This window comes from Petaurus breviceps, unplaced genomic scaffold (genome assembly GCF_028583685.1).
Source record: "Petaurus breviceps papuanus isolate PSGF00001 unplaced genomic scaffold, PetGlider_PUasm1.0 37, whole genome shotgun sequence".
Taxonomy (NCBI): domain Eukaryota; kingdom Metazoa; phylum Chordata; class Mammalia; order Diprotodontia; family Petauridae; genus Petaurus; species Petaurus breviceps.
Window position 1 is genome coordinate 107,341,425 of NW_027186296.1, and position 18,774 is coordinate 107,360,198.

At 33.9% G+C, this 18,774-nt stretch overlaps 1 protein-coding gene across 6 annotated transcripts in view; it reads left to right on the plus strand.

Annotated features, from left to right (window-relative positions):
• Positions 1 to 18,774, plus strand: part of EXOC6 (exocyst complex component 6) — a 237,637-nt gene that overhangs the window by 72,857 nt on the left and 146,006 nt on the right. For all 6 annotated transcript variants that reach the window (XM_069099242.1, XM_069099243.1, XM_069099246.1 and 3 more), the window contains exons 6-8: positions 3,872 to 4,076; positions 10,100 to 10,255; positions 17,125 to 17,193. In XM_069099242.1, the coding sequence (XP_068955343.1) occupies positions 3,872 to 4,076; positions 10,100 to 10,255; positions 17,125 to 17,193 (430 nt within the window). The remainder of the gene's footprint in view (positions 1 to 3,871; positions 4,077 to 10,099; positions 10,256 to 17,124; positions 17,194 to 18,774) is intronic.

The window sequence follows — 18,774 nt, forward strand, 5'->3', positions numbered from 1 at the left end:
GGGGAAGTACTGTCTCACATAATCAAGGGGTGTGTTTGTGTGTAAAAGACTGTACAAAGATGAGGGAAGGAATGGGGGAAATGGGAATCCTTTGAATCTCACTTTCATGTGAACTGGTTATAGGAAGGTAGAATCTGCACACATATTAAGAATTTGGGGAAGGCTAGGTGGTGCAGTGAGTAGAGCACTGGCCCCAGAGTCAGGAGTACTTGAGTTCAAATCTGGCCTCAGACACTTAAAACAAAAACTAGCTGTGTGACCTTGGGCAAGTCACTTAACCCCAAGTGCCCTCCAAAAAGCAAAAAACAAAAAAAAAACAACCCCAAAACAACAAAAAACAGAATTTGATGTAGAGATATAGTCACCTCAATAGAGAAACAATTAAATAGAGGAGAGAGGAGAACAGAGGGAAGATTTAGTCATAAGCAAAATAAACTCCAACTTATAGAGTGGATCATGAAGAGGATAGAATGAATTAGAAAGCAGAATCCAATTTGTTGTTCATAAGAAACACCCTTGAGAAATAAAAATTCAGAGAGTATTAAAATAATGAACTGGAGCAAGATTTATAATGGTTTGACTGAAAACAAACAAATCCAGGGGTCACAAACACCATCTCAGACAAGACTACAACAAAAATAGACTTAATTAAAAGATATAACCAGGAAAATTACATTGTGCTGAAAGGTACCACAAATAATGGATTAATATAAATTCTTAAGCATGTAGTATTTAATGGAATAGCATTTTAATACTTAAAGGAAATGGGCAGCTAGGTGATACAGTGAATAGAATACCAGATCTAAAGTCAGAAAAACTTATCTTCCTTAGTTCAAATCTGACCTCAGACATTTACTAGCTGTGTGACCCTGGGCCAGTCACTTATCCCTGTTTGCCTCAGTTTCTTCATCTGTAAAATGAGCTGGAGAAGGAAATGGCAAACCACTCTAGTGTCTTTGCCAAGAAAACCCCAAATAGGGTCATGAAGAGTCAGATGACTGAAAAACAACAAATAGCACTTAAAGGAAAAAGTAAATTATTTACAGGGAGAAATAGATTATAAAACTATAAATAGTTGGGGACTTCAATCTATTATCCCTTTCAGACCTAAACACATCTAATTAAAAAAATAAGAAAGAAGTTAAGGATCTGAATAGAAATTTATAAAGGTTTGATATGCTAGCTATCAGGTAGTTAATGAGTGGGAATAATTACTGAGTGGGAATAGAAAGGTGTTTAAATGTTTTGCCTTAGGAACAAATTAGAGGAGCAAAGAAGAACACACCTTTTATAACTAGATAGGAAAAGAGTTTGTGATAGAGATGACCACAGTTGATAAAATGAACATTTGAATTACAAAAAATAAAAGAGCTGGGGCAGCTAGGTGGTACAATGAGTGGAGCACTGGCCTTGTCACTTAACCCCAAGTGCCCTCCAAAAAAAGCAAAAAAAAAAAATTTAAAAATGCTTAAATAATATTGTTAAAAAAAATAAAAAATAAAAGAGCTTTATCACAGGTGATAAAATGAACATTTGGATTACAAGAAATAAAAGAGCTTGAACACAAACAAAACCAATGCAGTTAATTTAGAAGGGAAACAATTAACTAGGAAAGAAATCTTTGCAGCAAGTTTTTCTTATAAAGGTTTCAGTTATATCACATATATGGAATTGATTCAGATTTATTAGATAAGAGCCATCCCCAGTTAATAAATGGTCAAATGATATGAACAAACAGTTCGCAAAGGAAGAAATTTAAGCTATTCACAGCCATATGGAAAACTGTTCCAAATCATTAATAATTAGAGTAATATAAATTAAAGCAAGTCTGAGATTCTATCTTTCACCATCAGATTGGCAAAATTGATAACAGAAAAATTACAGGTGTTGGCAGAGCTGTGGGAAAACAGGTACATTAATTTACAATTGATAGAGCTGTGAACTAATATAGCAGTTCTGAAAAGCAGTTCATAAATATTCCCTAAAATTGACCAAACTATAACTTTTGACCTGGCATTACCGTTATTATGCCTATATCCCAAAGAGATCAAAGAATGATGAAAAGTACCTGTATGCAAAAATAATTGTAATAACTCTTTTTGTAGTGACCAAGAGGGTGCCTATCAGTTGGGGAATAGCTGAACTAATTATGGCATATGAATATAATGAATTACTATTGTCATATAAGAAAAGATGAAAGGGGTACTTTCAGAGAAATCCAGGATGTCTTGTATGAATTTATGCAGAGTGAAGTGAGTAGATCCTGAAGAATAATTTATACAGTAACATTGAAGAAAAGCAATTCTGAAAGAATTAAAAATTCTTGTTAATGCATTGACCATTTATGATTCCAGATAACCAGTGTTGAATTGTGCTATGTGATTCCTGACAGGTGATGGAGCACATTATGTTGAAGAACAATCTGTTTTCAGAAGTAGTGAAGGGCGCTAAAATAAGATTCTTAAAATAATCACTTAAATTCTACAGATGGTCAGTTAACTGGGAGAAGTAGGGGAAAAAAGCACCCGAAAGAAAATGCTTAGGAGAGTGTAAAAACTAAAAATCTGTTAAATACATTGTAACCATTTCCCAGCAAGCCAATTTCTTCTTACTGAAAATATTAAATGTAGGCAAAAGTTTTAGTCAAACTGACCAATAGGTGAATTGGTTTTAGGAAAACTGGTTTTAGGGAAATTGACTTTTAGTCAGTTTATTTAAGGCAATTAGCTTGCTTCCTGTCTACCCAACTCATTTTACTTCAAACCAGATATTCATAGGCCTAGGACTAATTGTTTTATTTTTATTTTAGATGGTAAATTCAGTATGTTAGGAAAAGCAGTTTATTACCAATGTGACTTTGGGCAAGTCACTAATTTTTTCTGAGCCTCAGTTTCCTAATCTGTAAAATGAGGGAGTTAGACTAGATGACTTCAAAAGTCTATTCCACCCTTAAATCTCATGATCTTGTGATACATTATATATAGCCTGATAGAACTTTGCTTCTTGTCTCAGTCCTGCCACTAATTGTACAATTTGACCAAATTAGGTAACTTTCTATGCTTCACTTTCTTCATCTGTAAAATGAGAAGATAACATTTGCCCTACCTATTTCATATGTTTGTTGTTTTAGGCAAAATGATTTTTGATTATGAAGTTGGTAATGAAGCAAAAATAGTGAGTTAAAATGCAGTAATTTACGTAAAAGCTATTTGAAAGGTAAAAAACACTGTATCAGTGATTCTCAAACCTGGTTTTGCAACAGCGTGAATTATTCCTACCTAAGTACAGACATTGTGAAATTCTTTTTAAAAAAAGTTCATTTTGGGGCAGCTAGGTGGCGCAGTGAATAGAGCACTGGCCCTAGAGTCAGGAGGACCTGAGTTCAAATGCAGCCTCAGACACTTGACACACTTACTAGCCATGTGACCTTGGGCAAGTCACTTAACCCCAACTGCCCTCCCTCCCCCTCCAAAAAAAAGCAAAAAAAAAAGTTCATTTTAGTTAATTTTTTAAAATGCCATACATAATTTAGAAGGGAAAAGTAAGATTTGAAATCACCAAATAGTTTGAAAAATCACTGTACTACATAAAGGTAAATTATGTTGATGACAATGTTATAAATGAATAAATCAGATAACTTATAAAGAGGTTGTACTTATGTGATATAGTCTTGTAAATAGCCATCTTTGGACTTGTGCAGGACACTGTAACATGTGGCAAATAGAAAAGAATGCTTATTTTATTAGACTCTTCTCAGTAAAGAAGGGAGGACTATCTTTAAAATAAATTATGACTTGATGTATTTTTTGGAATTGTTTTTAAAGTTTTTGTAATTAGAGCATTTCATAGAACTTCCTTTTTTCCTTTGTAGGTACTACTCTGCTCTAAAAACTATGGAACAATTAGAAAACATATATTTTCCTCGGGTTAGTCAATACCGGTTTTGTCAGATAATGATAGAAAATCTCCCAAAACTCAGGGAGGATATAAAAGAAATCTCCATGTCTGATCTCAAAGACTTTTTAGAGAGCATTCGAAAACATTCCAATAAAATAGGTGACACAGCAATGAAACAGGTGAGATTAATAATGAAGTAATTTTCATCTAACATGTTATTTTAAAGCCAGATATTTTAAAGCTTTCTTTTTTTCTACATAGAAGCTTTTAGTATTATTCTCTAATAATGGGAAAATTTCTGATATTTTATGTTTAAAATGGAAAACCAAAGAGTATTATCATTTGCATAAATAGTTAAAATAAATTCTTGAAAAAAATCCACATCATTTTCCAAAGCTTTATTTCTTACGAGAATTATTACTATAATGTTCTCATCTCCCCCTACCTTCTGAAAATGGTGTTATAGCCAAAAATATTTTTGTAAAGGAAGTTACTTATTTCTTGCTCTTCAATCTCGACCTTGTCCTTGTTATCTTATTTCTTATGTAGACTTGACTCTATCAGTCTTTTTTATTTTTTTAAGTTCCTCAAGTAATTAATCAGCAAACATTTAAGCACCTACTATATGCCAATACTGTGCTAAGTGCATAAAAACAAAAATGAAGCAATTCTTATTCTCAAACAGCTTACATTCTGTCAGGGGAGACATGCATATGAAGTATATATATATTCACATATAAAGTATATACAGATTTATCTCTATATATATCCATACATAAATACCTTATATATGTGTGTGTGTGTATATGCATATATATATACACACACACACATACTTTAAATACTTTATATGTGTGTGTGTATATATGTATATACACACACACAAACATATACACATACATACATGCATATAAATGTTTATGCAGAATAAATACAAGATAATTAGGGAGAGCACTAGTAGTAGCCAGCATTGGGAAAGGCTTCTCATAGAAGGTGATGATTGAGTTGTCTTGAAGGAAGTGAGAAGTCTATGAAGCAGAGTTGAGGAGGAAGTTTATTTCTGGCATGGGTGGTGGCCAATGCAAAACACTTAGGAGACGAATTGCTGTGAGTGAGGAGCAAAAAGCAATCCAGTTTGGTTGGATTGTAGAGTGTAGGACTTGGAGTAAATTGTAATGAAAGTTGTTGAAAGATAGATTGGGACCAAGCTGTGAGTGGCATTCAAAGTCAAGTGGAAGAGTTGATATTTTATCCTACAGGGAATAAGGAACCATTGTATTTTGAGTTGGAAGGTGCCATGGTCAGACCTTCATTTGAGGAAAAATGTTTTGACACCTTTGTGGAGAATGAATTAGAGTAGTGAGAGACTTGAGGCAGGGAGAACAATTAGGAAATCACTGTAGTATTCCAGACAAAAGGTGATGAGGGCCAAACCAAGGCAGTGCTTAGAAAGAAGGGGTTGAGTGTAAGAGATGTGGAAACAGAAATGGAATTTGGCAACTTACTGGATATGTGAGGTAGGAAGAGAGAGAAGTTGAGGATAGTGCCATGGTTATTATGAATCTGGGTTACAAGAAGTGGGGGTGTTGCCCTTGAGAAAAACAGAGTTCAGTAGAGGGATATAGGTTTTAGTATGGCTGGAGGAATGATGATGAATTCTTTTTTAGACATGTTAAATTTGAGATGTCTCCAAGATACCCAGTTTGGAATATCTGTCAGGCAGTTGATTTAGGACTGGACCTAATTGGGGAGAATGAGGTTGGGTATATAAATCTGTGTGATGAAATAACCAAATAGGAGAGTATAGAAAGAGAATAACAGAGGGCCCAAGTCAGAACTTATAATTTTGTCAAATGCATCAAAGAGGTCAAGAATAATGAGGGCTAAGAAAAGAAATCAGATTTGGCAATTAACAATGCCTTGGTAACTTTGGAGAGAGCAGTTTCAGTTGAATAATGAGGTTGGAAGCTAGGTTGTAGAGGACTGAGGAATGAGTAAGAGGAAGGGAAATGGAAGCAGTGACTATGCAGTTAGCTTTTTCTAGAAGTTTGGCTGAGAAAGGGAGGAAAGAAGTAAAATAGGGGAAAATGGTTGGTTCTAGTGATGTTTTTATGTATGAGAGAATTATTGAACATATTTGAAGACTGCAGGGAAGGAACCTATAAATAGAGATTGAAGGCTAGAGGAAAAGAAATGATTTACAGTCTCCTTGAGAAGATAAGGGAGGGGGGATGGAGTCAGGGGTACAAATAGAGGAATTGTCCTTGTCAAGGAGAAGAAAGGAAAGACTTAAAATATATACAATCCTATGTTGCTTTTTGAAGGACTTCATTGTTGTACATATCATTGAAGTATTAGGAATTAATAGCTACCCTTAAAATAAACCCATGTAGACAAAGGTTAGCATAGAGTTGTTCATATACCTTTGAGGATCATTTGAGTTTCCTTTGATGAAATAGGACCAGCTGGTTCAGGTACTTGTCAATAACGTATCACATTTAATACATAGATAGATACTTGAAAGTTGACTGTTTAACATAAGTGAAAATCAATATAATAAAATTTCTATTTTCTTTGCATTTATTTAGTCTGGACCTGTGACTTCATCCATGTAGGGAGTTCCCTGATATGAACCTTCCCTCTATTGATGTAGATTGTCAATTTCTTCTTAAATTATAGCTTAAAGAGTTGCTTGAGTCACACAGCTAATAAAATATGCATCAGAGATAGGCCTTGAACCAGGTATTTCTTTTTTTTTTTTTTTGAGGGCAGTTGGGGTTAAGTAACTTGCCCAAGGATACATGGCTAGTTCTTTTGTGTGGTGTTAAGTGTCCGAGGCCGGAACTGAACTCAGGTCCTCCTGACTCTGGGGCCGGTGCTTTTACTCACTGTGCCACCTAGCCACCCCATGAACCAGGTATTTCTGACTCCAAATCTAATTTTCTTTTTACCCCTATACTCTTCTTTTAAAATTTTATTTAATTAGTTACATTCTTAATCAGTTATATATATATATATATATATATATATATATATATATATATATAAAATCAGTTATGTAAACTGAATTCTTACAATTAGAAAATTTTGCCTCATGTCTTAGTAATTTATTCAGATGTGGGATCAAATGGAAATAAGAGCTGGAATCCTGTCCTGTAGAAGCTTGATTTTTAAATTTTTGAGATAGCACAGTTTAAAATTCTCAAAAGTGAACTGTTGGTGAGCAACAGGAAGCATGATGCTATTGTTAGAGTATCTGGAGCCTATCACTTCCTGGTGTTAGATTCTCAGGTAGAAATTTTTAGCAAAGAAGAATATATTTGAACATTTTTGGGGGGGATAATTTTAATTTTAGAGTATGTTAGTGGAAAAAGGCTTAAAAATAAAAATTTTGCTATTATTACTTTTTAGGAATGTGTATTGTTTATAGATCAGTTTCTTAAATTATTCTCTCTTTTATTTTCCCCTCTGTGAATAATAATGGTTATTCACATTTGTATAGTACTTTGCAAAGAGTTTTTCTTACTAGAATCCTATAAGGATGTATGTTTGTTTAATGACTTCATTGGAAGAGGTTAATTTTCCAAATTCTTTACTAGATATCACTATTTTAAGAAAACAATAAAAATTAACAATTTATTGGTATACTTAATAAATAGCCATAATTTAAATGTGATGTTTCTTCAGTTACAGTTAATCCTTTATTTTTATTTTGGGTAGATGATGGCAAATATTATTTCAAAACTTTTATATAATATGAATAATTAGTATTTTATTGACACATTATCTTTGATGTCTATAGAGTAGATGAGACTAGGAAAGAACAACTTAAGGCAAAAGAAGAAGTTCCCAAAAGTTTACTGTTCTCTAAGTGAAGCTTTTCTTTTCTGAATTCTGAGCCTAGCACAGTGTGTTTCCTCTCATTAAGCTAGGGGTGTGGGTATTTGCGGGTATTTGTGGGTGAACTAAAAATGAGAATGGTTCTAGGCAGAGGCCAGTATGTTAGAAGACTCTGAATTGACAGCCCTGAGGTCTAAGAATGTAGCTGTGGAAGAAACAAAGGGCACAGTGAAGAGATCCAAGGAAATCAAAGTTTAAGAGACTTCATTCAATGGAAGCTCTACCAGGAGAGCTATGCTCAGAACTTTTGATTCTTATTGAGATAGTATCACAAATATGTAAGATCAGGGGGTGGGATGTTGAGAGTTCAGAGGTTCTTTTATCTGTGGCTATAGAATAGACTGAATGCTTTTACAAATCCCAATTTTGAACCTCATCTCAAAACCTGTTTTGAGATTACCTTCTTCAATTTCTATTGTTTAGGACTCCAGAAACTTAGAGAAGATATTTTCTCTGATAAAATGAGAGTTGAAGGAGCCACTTTTTTTAAAAAAAATCTAAGGATCTCCTATTCTATTGTTGGATTTCAGGGCCTTTTCTTGTTGCTACTGTACAGGGTCCTATTAGGGAGTACTTCTTTTCCATTGCTGTATTTCTTATATTACAGTCTTTTCAGTATGTTTTTTTTCCTATTTCTGATCAAATAAGAAATCCAGAGTACCTCATGTAGGTCAAGTGTATAATTAATTTTTACTATAGATAATGAAGGATTTGGGCATAGGGATATTTATTACTTAATGAATACAAATATTATTTATGTTCTACATGAAATTTAATTTAGTTACAGTAGTAGAGTTGTGACTTGTCTCAGTCACATGCTAGTATATGCTCTAGAATGGGGCAACTGTGTGCTCCAATAACATTTATTAAATGAATGAGTGATAAGAAATGTGTGTGGGGGGTACTCCTATAAGAGGACATACTTGAAAAATTAAGATGGAAAAGGTGGAGATGGTTGGAAGATGTGATCAAAATCTATAAGATCATAAGTGGTATAGATTAAATAAACATGACCTTGTTTGCTGAATCCTGGAATAGTAAGATGAAATTCTTGTTGGAACTTAAATGTTTAACACAAATAAAAGGAAGTATTATTTCATAAGAGAGTATTAAACTTTTGAAACTTATTAATGATAACTTACTTTCATATAGTACTTTTTGCAGTTACAAAGCATTTCATATATATTATCTCATCTGTTCTTTACAACAACTCTTATTATCCCCCTCCCCTTTTTTTTTAAGCAGTTGGGGTTGAGTAACTTGCTCAAGGTTACACGGCCAGTTATTTTTGTGTGGGTGCCGAGTATCTGAGGTCGGAACCAATCCTAGGTCTCCTGACGCTGGGGCTGACGCTCTTACTCACTGCTCCACCTGGCCTCCCCTAAGCAATTAGGGTTAAGTAACTTGCTTAAGGTTACATGGCCAGGTGTTTCTGGGTGGGTGTTAAGTATCTGAGGCCAGAACTGATCCCAAGTCTCCCAACTTTGGGGCTGGCGCTCTTACTCACTGCGCCACCTGGCTGCCCCTATTATCCCTCTTTTAAAGATGTGGAAACTGAGAATCAGACAAATGAAGCAACTTTTCCAAAGTTACAAAGATGGTGGTTAAAGCCAGGATTCAGATTGAAGCCTTTTGATTCCAAACCCAATACTCTTTATATTACATGGTAATGACCCTTTAACTTGGAATTGATAGAAGCAGAAAATATAAATTAATTAAAAAACACCAGGATCATTTTATGATTTGCTGAGCCATATGTGGCTACTAAGAGAAGTAGGGATATACCTGATCTTTAAAGTTGTCAGGGAGGGCAACTATCTTCCTCAAAATTCATCCCTTGGGGCTAGTACAGGAACTGTTATCAATACACCTTCTGTTGGATTGAACAACCAAAGCCCTTGGTTCTTTATGTAAGCTATAAATAGAGACAGCTATTTATAGGTGGTACAGTGGATAAGAGAACTGGGTCTGGAGTCAGGAAGATCTGAGTTCAACTCCAGACTCAGACACTTATTTGCTGTGTGACCCTGAGGAAATCACTTTACCCCTGTTTGCCTTAGTTTCCTTATATGTAAAATGAGGCTAACACTAGCACCTACCTCCCAGGGTTGATGTGAGGATCGAATGAGATAATTGTACAGTGCTTAGCATGGTGTCTGGCATATAGTAAGCACTATATAAATGATAGTTATCATTATCATTATTAGATAGAATATTTACTCACATACTTGCAAGTATTTAGACCATTAGTAAAACTTGAAATGCCTACATTTTAACATGAATTTTTCTTTTTCTGAAATAGGCTCAGCAACAGAAAATCTTTTATGTTGCGCTACAGAAGCAAAATAATATAAATATAGGCAGAAACATGTATATGACTAGTGGCAAAATTCCAGAAGAAAGAAATGAAGTAACATCAACATATACATTTGAGGAAGAAGATGAGAATGAGGAGGAGGTGAATATGTTTCCTTTTTCTCACATCTGCAGTTAAGTACCTTTTTGCATATGAGCAGGATTGTCAGTCTTCTTTTCAGAAATCTGTGATGGTTTCCTCTTGCCTACTACATCAAATCTATTTTTTTTTTCTTCAGTGGAAGACTGTAAATAATTTGGCCCTACTCTCAATATCCAATTTTATTTCTCACTGTGTGCTAATACCTGCTTTCCACTGCAGCCTGATCATTCTTCTCACTCTACATGAAATCTTTCATTTGCTTATATCATGCCCATTCTTTTTTTTTCCTTTTTAAAATTAATTAATTTTTAGTTTTCAACATTCACTTCCCTAAGATTTTGAGTTTTAAATTTTCTCTCCCTCCCTCTTTTGCCCCCTCCCCAAGACAGTGTGCAATCTGATAAAGGCTCTACATATACATTCATATTAAGCATATTTTCACATTAGTCATGTTGTAAAGAAGAATTAGAACCATTGGGAGGAACCACGAGAAAGAAGAAACAAAACAAAAAAGAGATCAAATAGTCTGCTTCACTCTGCATTCAGACTCCATAGTTCTTTCTCTGGATGTGGATAACATTTTCCATCATGAGTTTAGATCCTTGTGTTGCTGAGAAGAGCTAAGTCTATCAAAGTTAGTCTTTGCACAGTGTTACTGTTACTGTGTACAATGTTCTCCTGGTTCTGCTCACTTCCCTCAGCATCAGTTCATATAAGTTTTTCCTGAAATTTACCTGCTTATCATTTCTTATGGAACAATAGTATTCCATTATATTCATATACCACGACTTGTTCAGCCATTCCCAAATTGATGGGCATCCCCTCAATTTCCAATTTTTTGCCACCACATAAAGATCTGCTATAAATACTTTTGTACATATCATGCCCATTCTTATATCCACATCTTTGTTCATGCTGTTCATTTATCTCATCTATCCTTCAAGGGATTGATCAAGTCCTATCTTCTACATGAAATTGGTATTTTCTGACTTCTGCAGCCTACTCTAATCTCTCTTTTTTTGAAGTTCATTGTTATCATGACATAATTATATATGTATATGTATGCATATAATTTATATATAAAATTATGCATATGTACTCTATATATGCTATGTGTATATACTGTATCATGTATATATTATACTGTATTCTGTGCATACTATATAGATAATATAGATATATTATGACATATATCTATAATAATATAGATTATACATAATGATGTATTTTGTCATCACATAATTTTGTATTTAATTGGTTTAAAAATAATTTCTTGTGTCTTAGTTTAGTCTTCCTAACTGGATTATAAATTCCTTGAGGGCAGATAATTATATTTTACACATTTTTATTCAAAATTCCCACAGAATTCCCAGACATGTCGGCACTCAGATATTTTTGATTGATAAAAAGGAACAATGGAAGTACATGATTACTGTCTTCTTTACCACTGTTGAGACAATGTGATACCTCAGTCTTATACTTGGATGTGTCTAGGGGAAGAAGAAAAGGAGGGCAGAATGGGAGAGGAGGAAAGGGGAGATTATCCAATATGCACATGCAAGTGGGTGTCCTGCAGATTATCCTGAATGCCTTACAACTTGATAGTATCAATTTAATTTACTTCTAGTTTGAATATAGTGGGTCCTATTCAAGTTTCCTTCAAACTACTATGAATTAAATGGTTTTGATATGTGAGTTCATCAATAATTTGCCATTCTACTCCTGATACTTGTTTCAGTTCAGTAGCTCCAGTGAACTCTGCTCTTAGAGGTACTATTGCTACTTTAAAATTAGCATGGCAAAAGAGAACTCTTGATTGTTTCTGAAATCTTCCATCTTGTTTTGTATCTCTTTCAGTGTTAGTAGGATCTCATTGCTAATGGGTGATTTTTGATCCACCTTCCTTTTCCATGCTTCTGTTAAAGACCTACTCAGGTCCTGGCTAACTTGTTTCCAAACTTAAATTAATTCCTGTTTACTACTGCTTTCAACATGCCATTCACAGTTTGCCCTATAGGCTTTTAAAATTAAGATTTGTATAGTAGTTTAGCCTTATGGGGGTAACTATTACAGGTACTATTGTCTTAATTTTATAGGTGAAAAAATTGAGACTCAGGGATGTTATATGACTTAACCATGGTCACATAGCTACTGAGTATTGGTCATGTGATTCAAACTCAGATCTCTGACTTCAAGCCTAACACTCCAACCTACACTATGCTGCTTCTTATAAATAGTAGCCAGAATGATTGAGTAAGCACACTAATTTTACTATGTTCTTTCAGTACCTCATTATTTAATAAATATATTATGTATTATCATCTTTGAACTTTAAGGTACTCTGTCATCTCTTTTGGGCAACTAGGTGGCACAGTGGAGAGAGTACTGGCCTTGGAGTCAGAAAGACTCATTTTCCTGGGTTCAAATCTGGTCTCAGACAATTAGTAGCTCTGTGATTGTGGGCAGGTCATTTAACCCTTTTTGCCTTAGTTTCCTTATCTGTAAAATGAACTGGAGAAGGAAATGGCAAACCTTTTCAGTATCTTTGTCAGGAAAACACTAAATCCGGTTATGGAGAGTTGTACATGACCAAAAACAACTTACCAACAACAATAATATCATCCTTTTCACATTCTGTTTAATATTATAGTACTTATTATCTAATTCTGTTATTTAATTCTCGTTTGTACTATCTCCCTGCATTTTTTCCAACATTTATTGAGAAAACATGATGTAGAAGGAACATTGAATTTCTAGACAGAGATCTTCATGGGTTTGAGTAGTAACTTTACCACCATATGTTATCATTTGTATAACCTTGAACCAACTTACTTGAGCTTAGGAAGAGTGTGTTTCCTCTTCAGTGACTGAGTATAATAATATTTGTTCTATCAATCTCACAAGTTTGTTTTTATGTTAAATGAGCTAAATTGTGTAAATCACTTTCTAAATCATAAAACCCCTTAACAAATGTCAATTACTATTAAGTACTTGCTATGTACAGTAACTGCACTAAACTTCATGCTTGGGGAAACACAGAGATATGTGATTGGATTTCTTTCCTCAACAAATTTATAATCTAGTAAATACAGATATAGGGCAAATGGGTGGCACAGTGGAGAGGGTCCAGGCTTAGAGTCAGGAAGACTCATCTTCCTGAGTTCATATCTGGCCTCAGATAACTTAACTAGCTCTGTGACCTGGGAAAATCACTTAACCTTGTTTGCCTCAGTTTTCTCATTTGTAAAATGAGCTGGAGAAGGAAATGTCTTCCAGTGTCTTTGCCAAGAAAACTCCAAATGGGGTCATGAAGAGTTGGACATGGCTGAACAACAATAAAATACAGATATATTTACATAATATATTTACATTTTATATATGTGTGTATGTATATATTTCCCATTTAAAGTACCCCAGTTTATTTTTGATGTCTCCCATTTGATTAAAAGCTTCTTAAGAGCAAGAATTGTGTCTATGGCCAACTATATATACTCTGTATCACCATTATCCAAAGTAATAAACACCTTTGTATATATGATGTTTGTATAGGAGCTGAACTAAGTTAAATACATATTTTTATATATAAATATATCCTTGTAATATAAAATGAAGGGGACAGTGAACATTTAAGATCAAGCCAGTGAATTAAACAAAATAATAAATAAATAAGCAAGGTATGATTACATTATGTATAGGTAAAGGAGGAGGGTATCCTACATGATGTAAAATATTTGATGATCATGACTCCCATAATGTCTGTTTAAAACTTCATTAATCTTTTTAGGATTTGCTTATTATAGCAAACAAAAACTCATTCCTTGTAATTTCATCAAGTTGATTGGGAAACTCATAAAATTTATCAGGGATTCTTTTTATCCCCCATTTTATTTATTTTTTTGCAGTTACATGTCAAGAAATTTTTTAGCATCATTTTTACAAGATTTTGAGTTCCAAATTTTTTGCATTCTTCCCCTCTTCTGAAAATGGTAGCAGTTCAACATAGTCTATACATGTGCTATCATGTAAAAAAAATCCACATTAGTCACGGTTGTTAAAGAAGGTAACATTAAAAAAAAAACACAAGAAAGAATAAAGTGGAAAAAAAATGTTCTTCGATCTGCATTCAGAATCCATCAGTTTTTTTTTTTTTATCAGGATATGGATAGCATTTTCCTTTGTCAATCCTTCGTACTTGTCTTGGATCATTATGTTGCGAAGAGCTGAGTTGTTCATAGTTGATCATCACACAGTATTGCTGATACCATGTATAATGTTATCTTGGTTCTGCTCATTTCACTTTGCATCAGTTTGAACATGTCTTTTCAAGATTTTCTGAAATCTGTCTGTTCATCACTTCTTATTGTACAGCAGCATTCCATTACATTCATATACCACAACTTGTTCAGTTTTATTTTTGTACATGCAGGTCCTTTTCCCTTATTTATGATCTTTTTTAGATACAGACCTAGTAGTGGTATTGCAGGATCAAAGGTTATATATAGTTTGGTTGCCTTTTGGGCACAGTTCCAAATTACCCTCCAGAATGGTGGATCAGTTCACAACTCCACAAGCAGTGTATCAGTGTCCACATTTTTGCACATCCTCCCCAACATTTATCATTTTCAATTTTTCTCACGTTAGCCAATATGATAGGTGTGAGATGATAACTCAGAGTTGTTTACTTTGCATTTCTCTAATCAAAAGTGATTTAGAGCACTTCATCGTATATCTATATATAGCTTTGATTTCTTCATCTGAAAACTTCCTGTTCATATCCTTTGACCATTTATCAATTGGGGAATGGCTTGTATTCTTATAAATTTGACTCAGTTCTCTATATAGTTGAGAAATGAGACCTTTGTCAAAGAAACTTGCTGTAAAAATTGTTTCCCATTTTCTGCTTTCCTTCTAATCTTGGTTACATTGGTTTTGTTTGTACAAAAGCCTTTTAAATTTAATATAGTCAAAATAATATATTTTACATTTTGTAATGCTCTTTATCTCTTGTTTGTTCAATTTTTCTCCTCCCCTTTGTTCTGAAGTAGGCTATTTCTTGCTTTCCTAGTTTGCTTATGTCTTTATGTCTAAGTCATGCACCCATTTTGACCTTATCTTAGTATATACAGCATGAAATGTTGGTCTATATCTTGTTTGAGTCCTATTGTTTTCTAGTTTTCCCAGCAGTTTTTGTCAAATATTGAGTTCTTATCCCTAAACCAGGGGTCTTTGGGTTTATCAAACACTAGGTTGCTAAGGTCATTGACTACTGTGTCCCTAATCTGTTCCACTGATCCACCACTCTATTTCTTTTTATTTTTTTTGGAGGGGGGGAAGGTAGGGCAGTTGGGGTTAAGTGACTTGCCCAAGGTCACATGGCTAGTTTTTGTGTTAAGTGTCTGAGTTCAGATTTGAACTCCTGACTCCAGGGCTGGAACTCTATTTACTGCACCACGTAGCTGCCCCATACCACTCTATTTCTTAACGAGTACCAGATGGTTTTGAAGATTACTGCTTTATAATATAGTTTGAGATCTGGTATTGCTAGACTGTCTTCCTTTGTGTTTTTTTCTCCATTAATTCCCTTGATATTTTTTGACTTTTGGTTCTTACAAATGAATTTCATTGTTGTTTTTTCTAGCTCTCTACAGTATTTTTTTGGTAGTTTGATTGGTATGGCACTGAATAGGTAAATTAGGTAAAAATAGTTAAATAGGTAAATTAAATTTTAGGTAAAATTGTCATTTTTATTATTTGACTTGGCCTACCCATGAGCAACTGGTATTTTTCCAGTTGTTTAGATATGACTTTATTTTTATGAAAAGTGTTTTATAATTGTGTTCATATAGTTCCTGGCTTTGCCTTGGCAGGCATACTTCTAAGTATTTTATATTGTTTACAGTTATTTCAGATGGAATTTCTCTATCTCTTGCTACTGGGATTTATTGGTCATGTAAAGAAATGTGGATGGTTTATGTGGGTTTATCTTATATCCTACAACTTTGCTAAAGATTAATTATTTATATTTCATTTATTTATTTTTTAAGAAATCAGGGTTAAGCAACTTGCACAAGGTTACACGGCCAGTTATTTCTGGGTGTGGTGCTGAGCATCTGAGACCGGGATTCGATCTCCAGGTCATCCCAACACTGGAGCCGGCGCTCTTACTCGCTGAGCCACCTGGCCGCCCCTAAGCAATTGGGGTTAAGTAACTTGCTCAAGGTTACACGGCCAGGTGTTTCTGGGTGGGTGCTAAGTGTCTGAGCCCGGGATTCGATCTCCAGGTCTTCTCAACACTGGAGCTGGTGCTCTTTACTCGCTGTGCTACCTGGCTGCCCCCTAAAGATTAATTATTGCAAGTAAATTTTTAGTTGATGCTCTAGCGTTCTCTAAGTATACACTATATCATTTGCATATAGTGATAGTTTTGTTTCCTCATTTCCTTTTCTAATTCTTTGAGTTTCTTTTTCTTCTCTTATTGCTATAGCTAACATTGCTAATACTATAATGAATAATAGTGGTGATAATGGACATCCTTGCTTCAACACTGATCTTATTGCAATGGTTCATGCCTATCCCTATTACAGATAATACTTGGTGATGGTTTTTGATAGAGATTGTTGATCATTTTAAGGAATGCTCCCTTTATTCTTATGCTCTTTAATGTTTGTAATAGGAATGGGTGCTGTGTTTTGTCAAAACTTTTTTCAGTATCTGTGTTGAGATAATATGATTTCTGTTGGTTTTGTTATTGATATGGTCAGTTATATTGATAGTTTTCCTAATATTGAACCAACCTAAGGAGGAATTCTTTTGATTAAGTCTTATAATATAGTATTTTGTAATATTTTAAAATGTCTTTCCTTTTTCAGGTATTAAATGTACAGGATCTTGTTGATTTTTCACCTGTTTATAGGTGTTTGCACATTTATTCTGTTTTGGTAAGTACTTTACTGATGAGTATATTTCTCATTAAAAATTCATGACCTATTTTATTGTATTAGTAAATTAAGATGAATTAGTTAGTTAATGCCTACACTGGCAGTATCATAGTCCTCTGAAATATCTGTCCTAAACTAAAAAGCATAATTTTATAAGTACAAAGATGGAAAAGAGATTGGAAGGGGACAAAGAACAAATAGTTGTTTCTATTATTTTGTTAAAATGTATGTTGTTATTTTAAATAAAAGTGTAAATAGTTTAGAAAACATTTTACCAAGGATGAAATTGATTGGATATGTTGTAGAAGAGATTCTTGTTCAGTTTTGGGTGGGACTAGATAAATAAGTCCCTTTCAACTCTAAGAGTTTTGAATTCTATGATGCTTCCTTTTTATTTGGAGTTCAGTTCCATATAATTATTTATTTGTATTTATAATAGGAACTTGAAAAAATAATTTTATAAAGTGAGGAAACAGTTTTGTTATTTATCTGTGGATTTTCTGTGTCACTTTTAAAAGATCAAAATGACCTCCTTTGTTACTTAGTGCACTTCTATATGATTTTCTTCTTTCATCATTTGGTCTGTGTTTAAGAAATGTGAACTGATTTTAACATTAAATTTCAAGGATCCATGTATTTATCAGTGTGGGTACTTTTTCCCTTTGATAAGTGTCTTTTTTTGCCTTGGTAGGTAGTTTTAGTAAATGGTTATGACTGAAAAATGTTATTACCTTGTGGCCAACCTTTCAATAATGAACTCTTTGAATTTAGGCTGTTTTTTGGTATGGTTTGTTGCGAGGCCCATATCTTAAGCCTTTCTAGATTGATTACATATACCAAAATCTAGGGTCACCTCAGTGCCTAAAGTATATCTGAGAGGAAAAATTAATTAAGGAGTTAGATGTAACCTCAAATATTAAAATTAATTCTAGAATATAGTATAGATTATTTGGGGATTATCTATGTCACTGATACTGTCCTTTAACAAGTAAAATTAGTTGTTTGCATCATTTTAGTAAAGAAAGGGAGAGTAAAAGGTACTGAACTTGATTAACTGAATCTGGAAATAAGATGGTTACATATAATTTAAATAAATCATTCTGTATCAAAAGAAAATGCTAGAATTTCTTAGTCTTTATAATGCTCAAATAATAATTACTTGAAATTTTATAGTACTTTTGTTGTCAAAGTCCTTCCATATTTAAAAATAATTTTTTTTCTATATAGTATCCATGATATATTGAACCACAGTGGTTATTCCAACTTTTTCTTTTCTATTCAAGTCTGCCATGGCACTCTTTTGTTCCTATCTGCTTGGGTGAAGACTTTGCCTTATACATCACCAAAAAAATTAAGGCCATTCCTTTAGAGTGTTTTCTTTTCTCCTTTTCCTTTTCTCACATTCCTTGATACCCGCCCCCCACCCCACACTATCTCCTCCTTCAGTCTAGTGTCTGCCCTTGCCTAGACCAACTAACATTACCTTTGATTTCATACTTACTTGACTTCTCCATAGATTGCCCCTACAATGTGATCCTCCCTTCTCTAATCTTCAGTCTCTCCCTATTTTGAGTTATGATT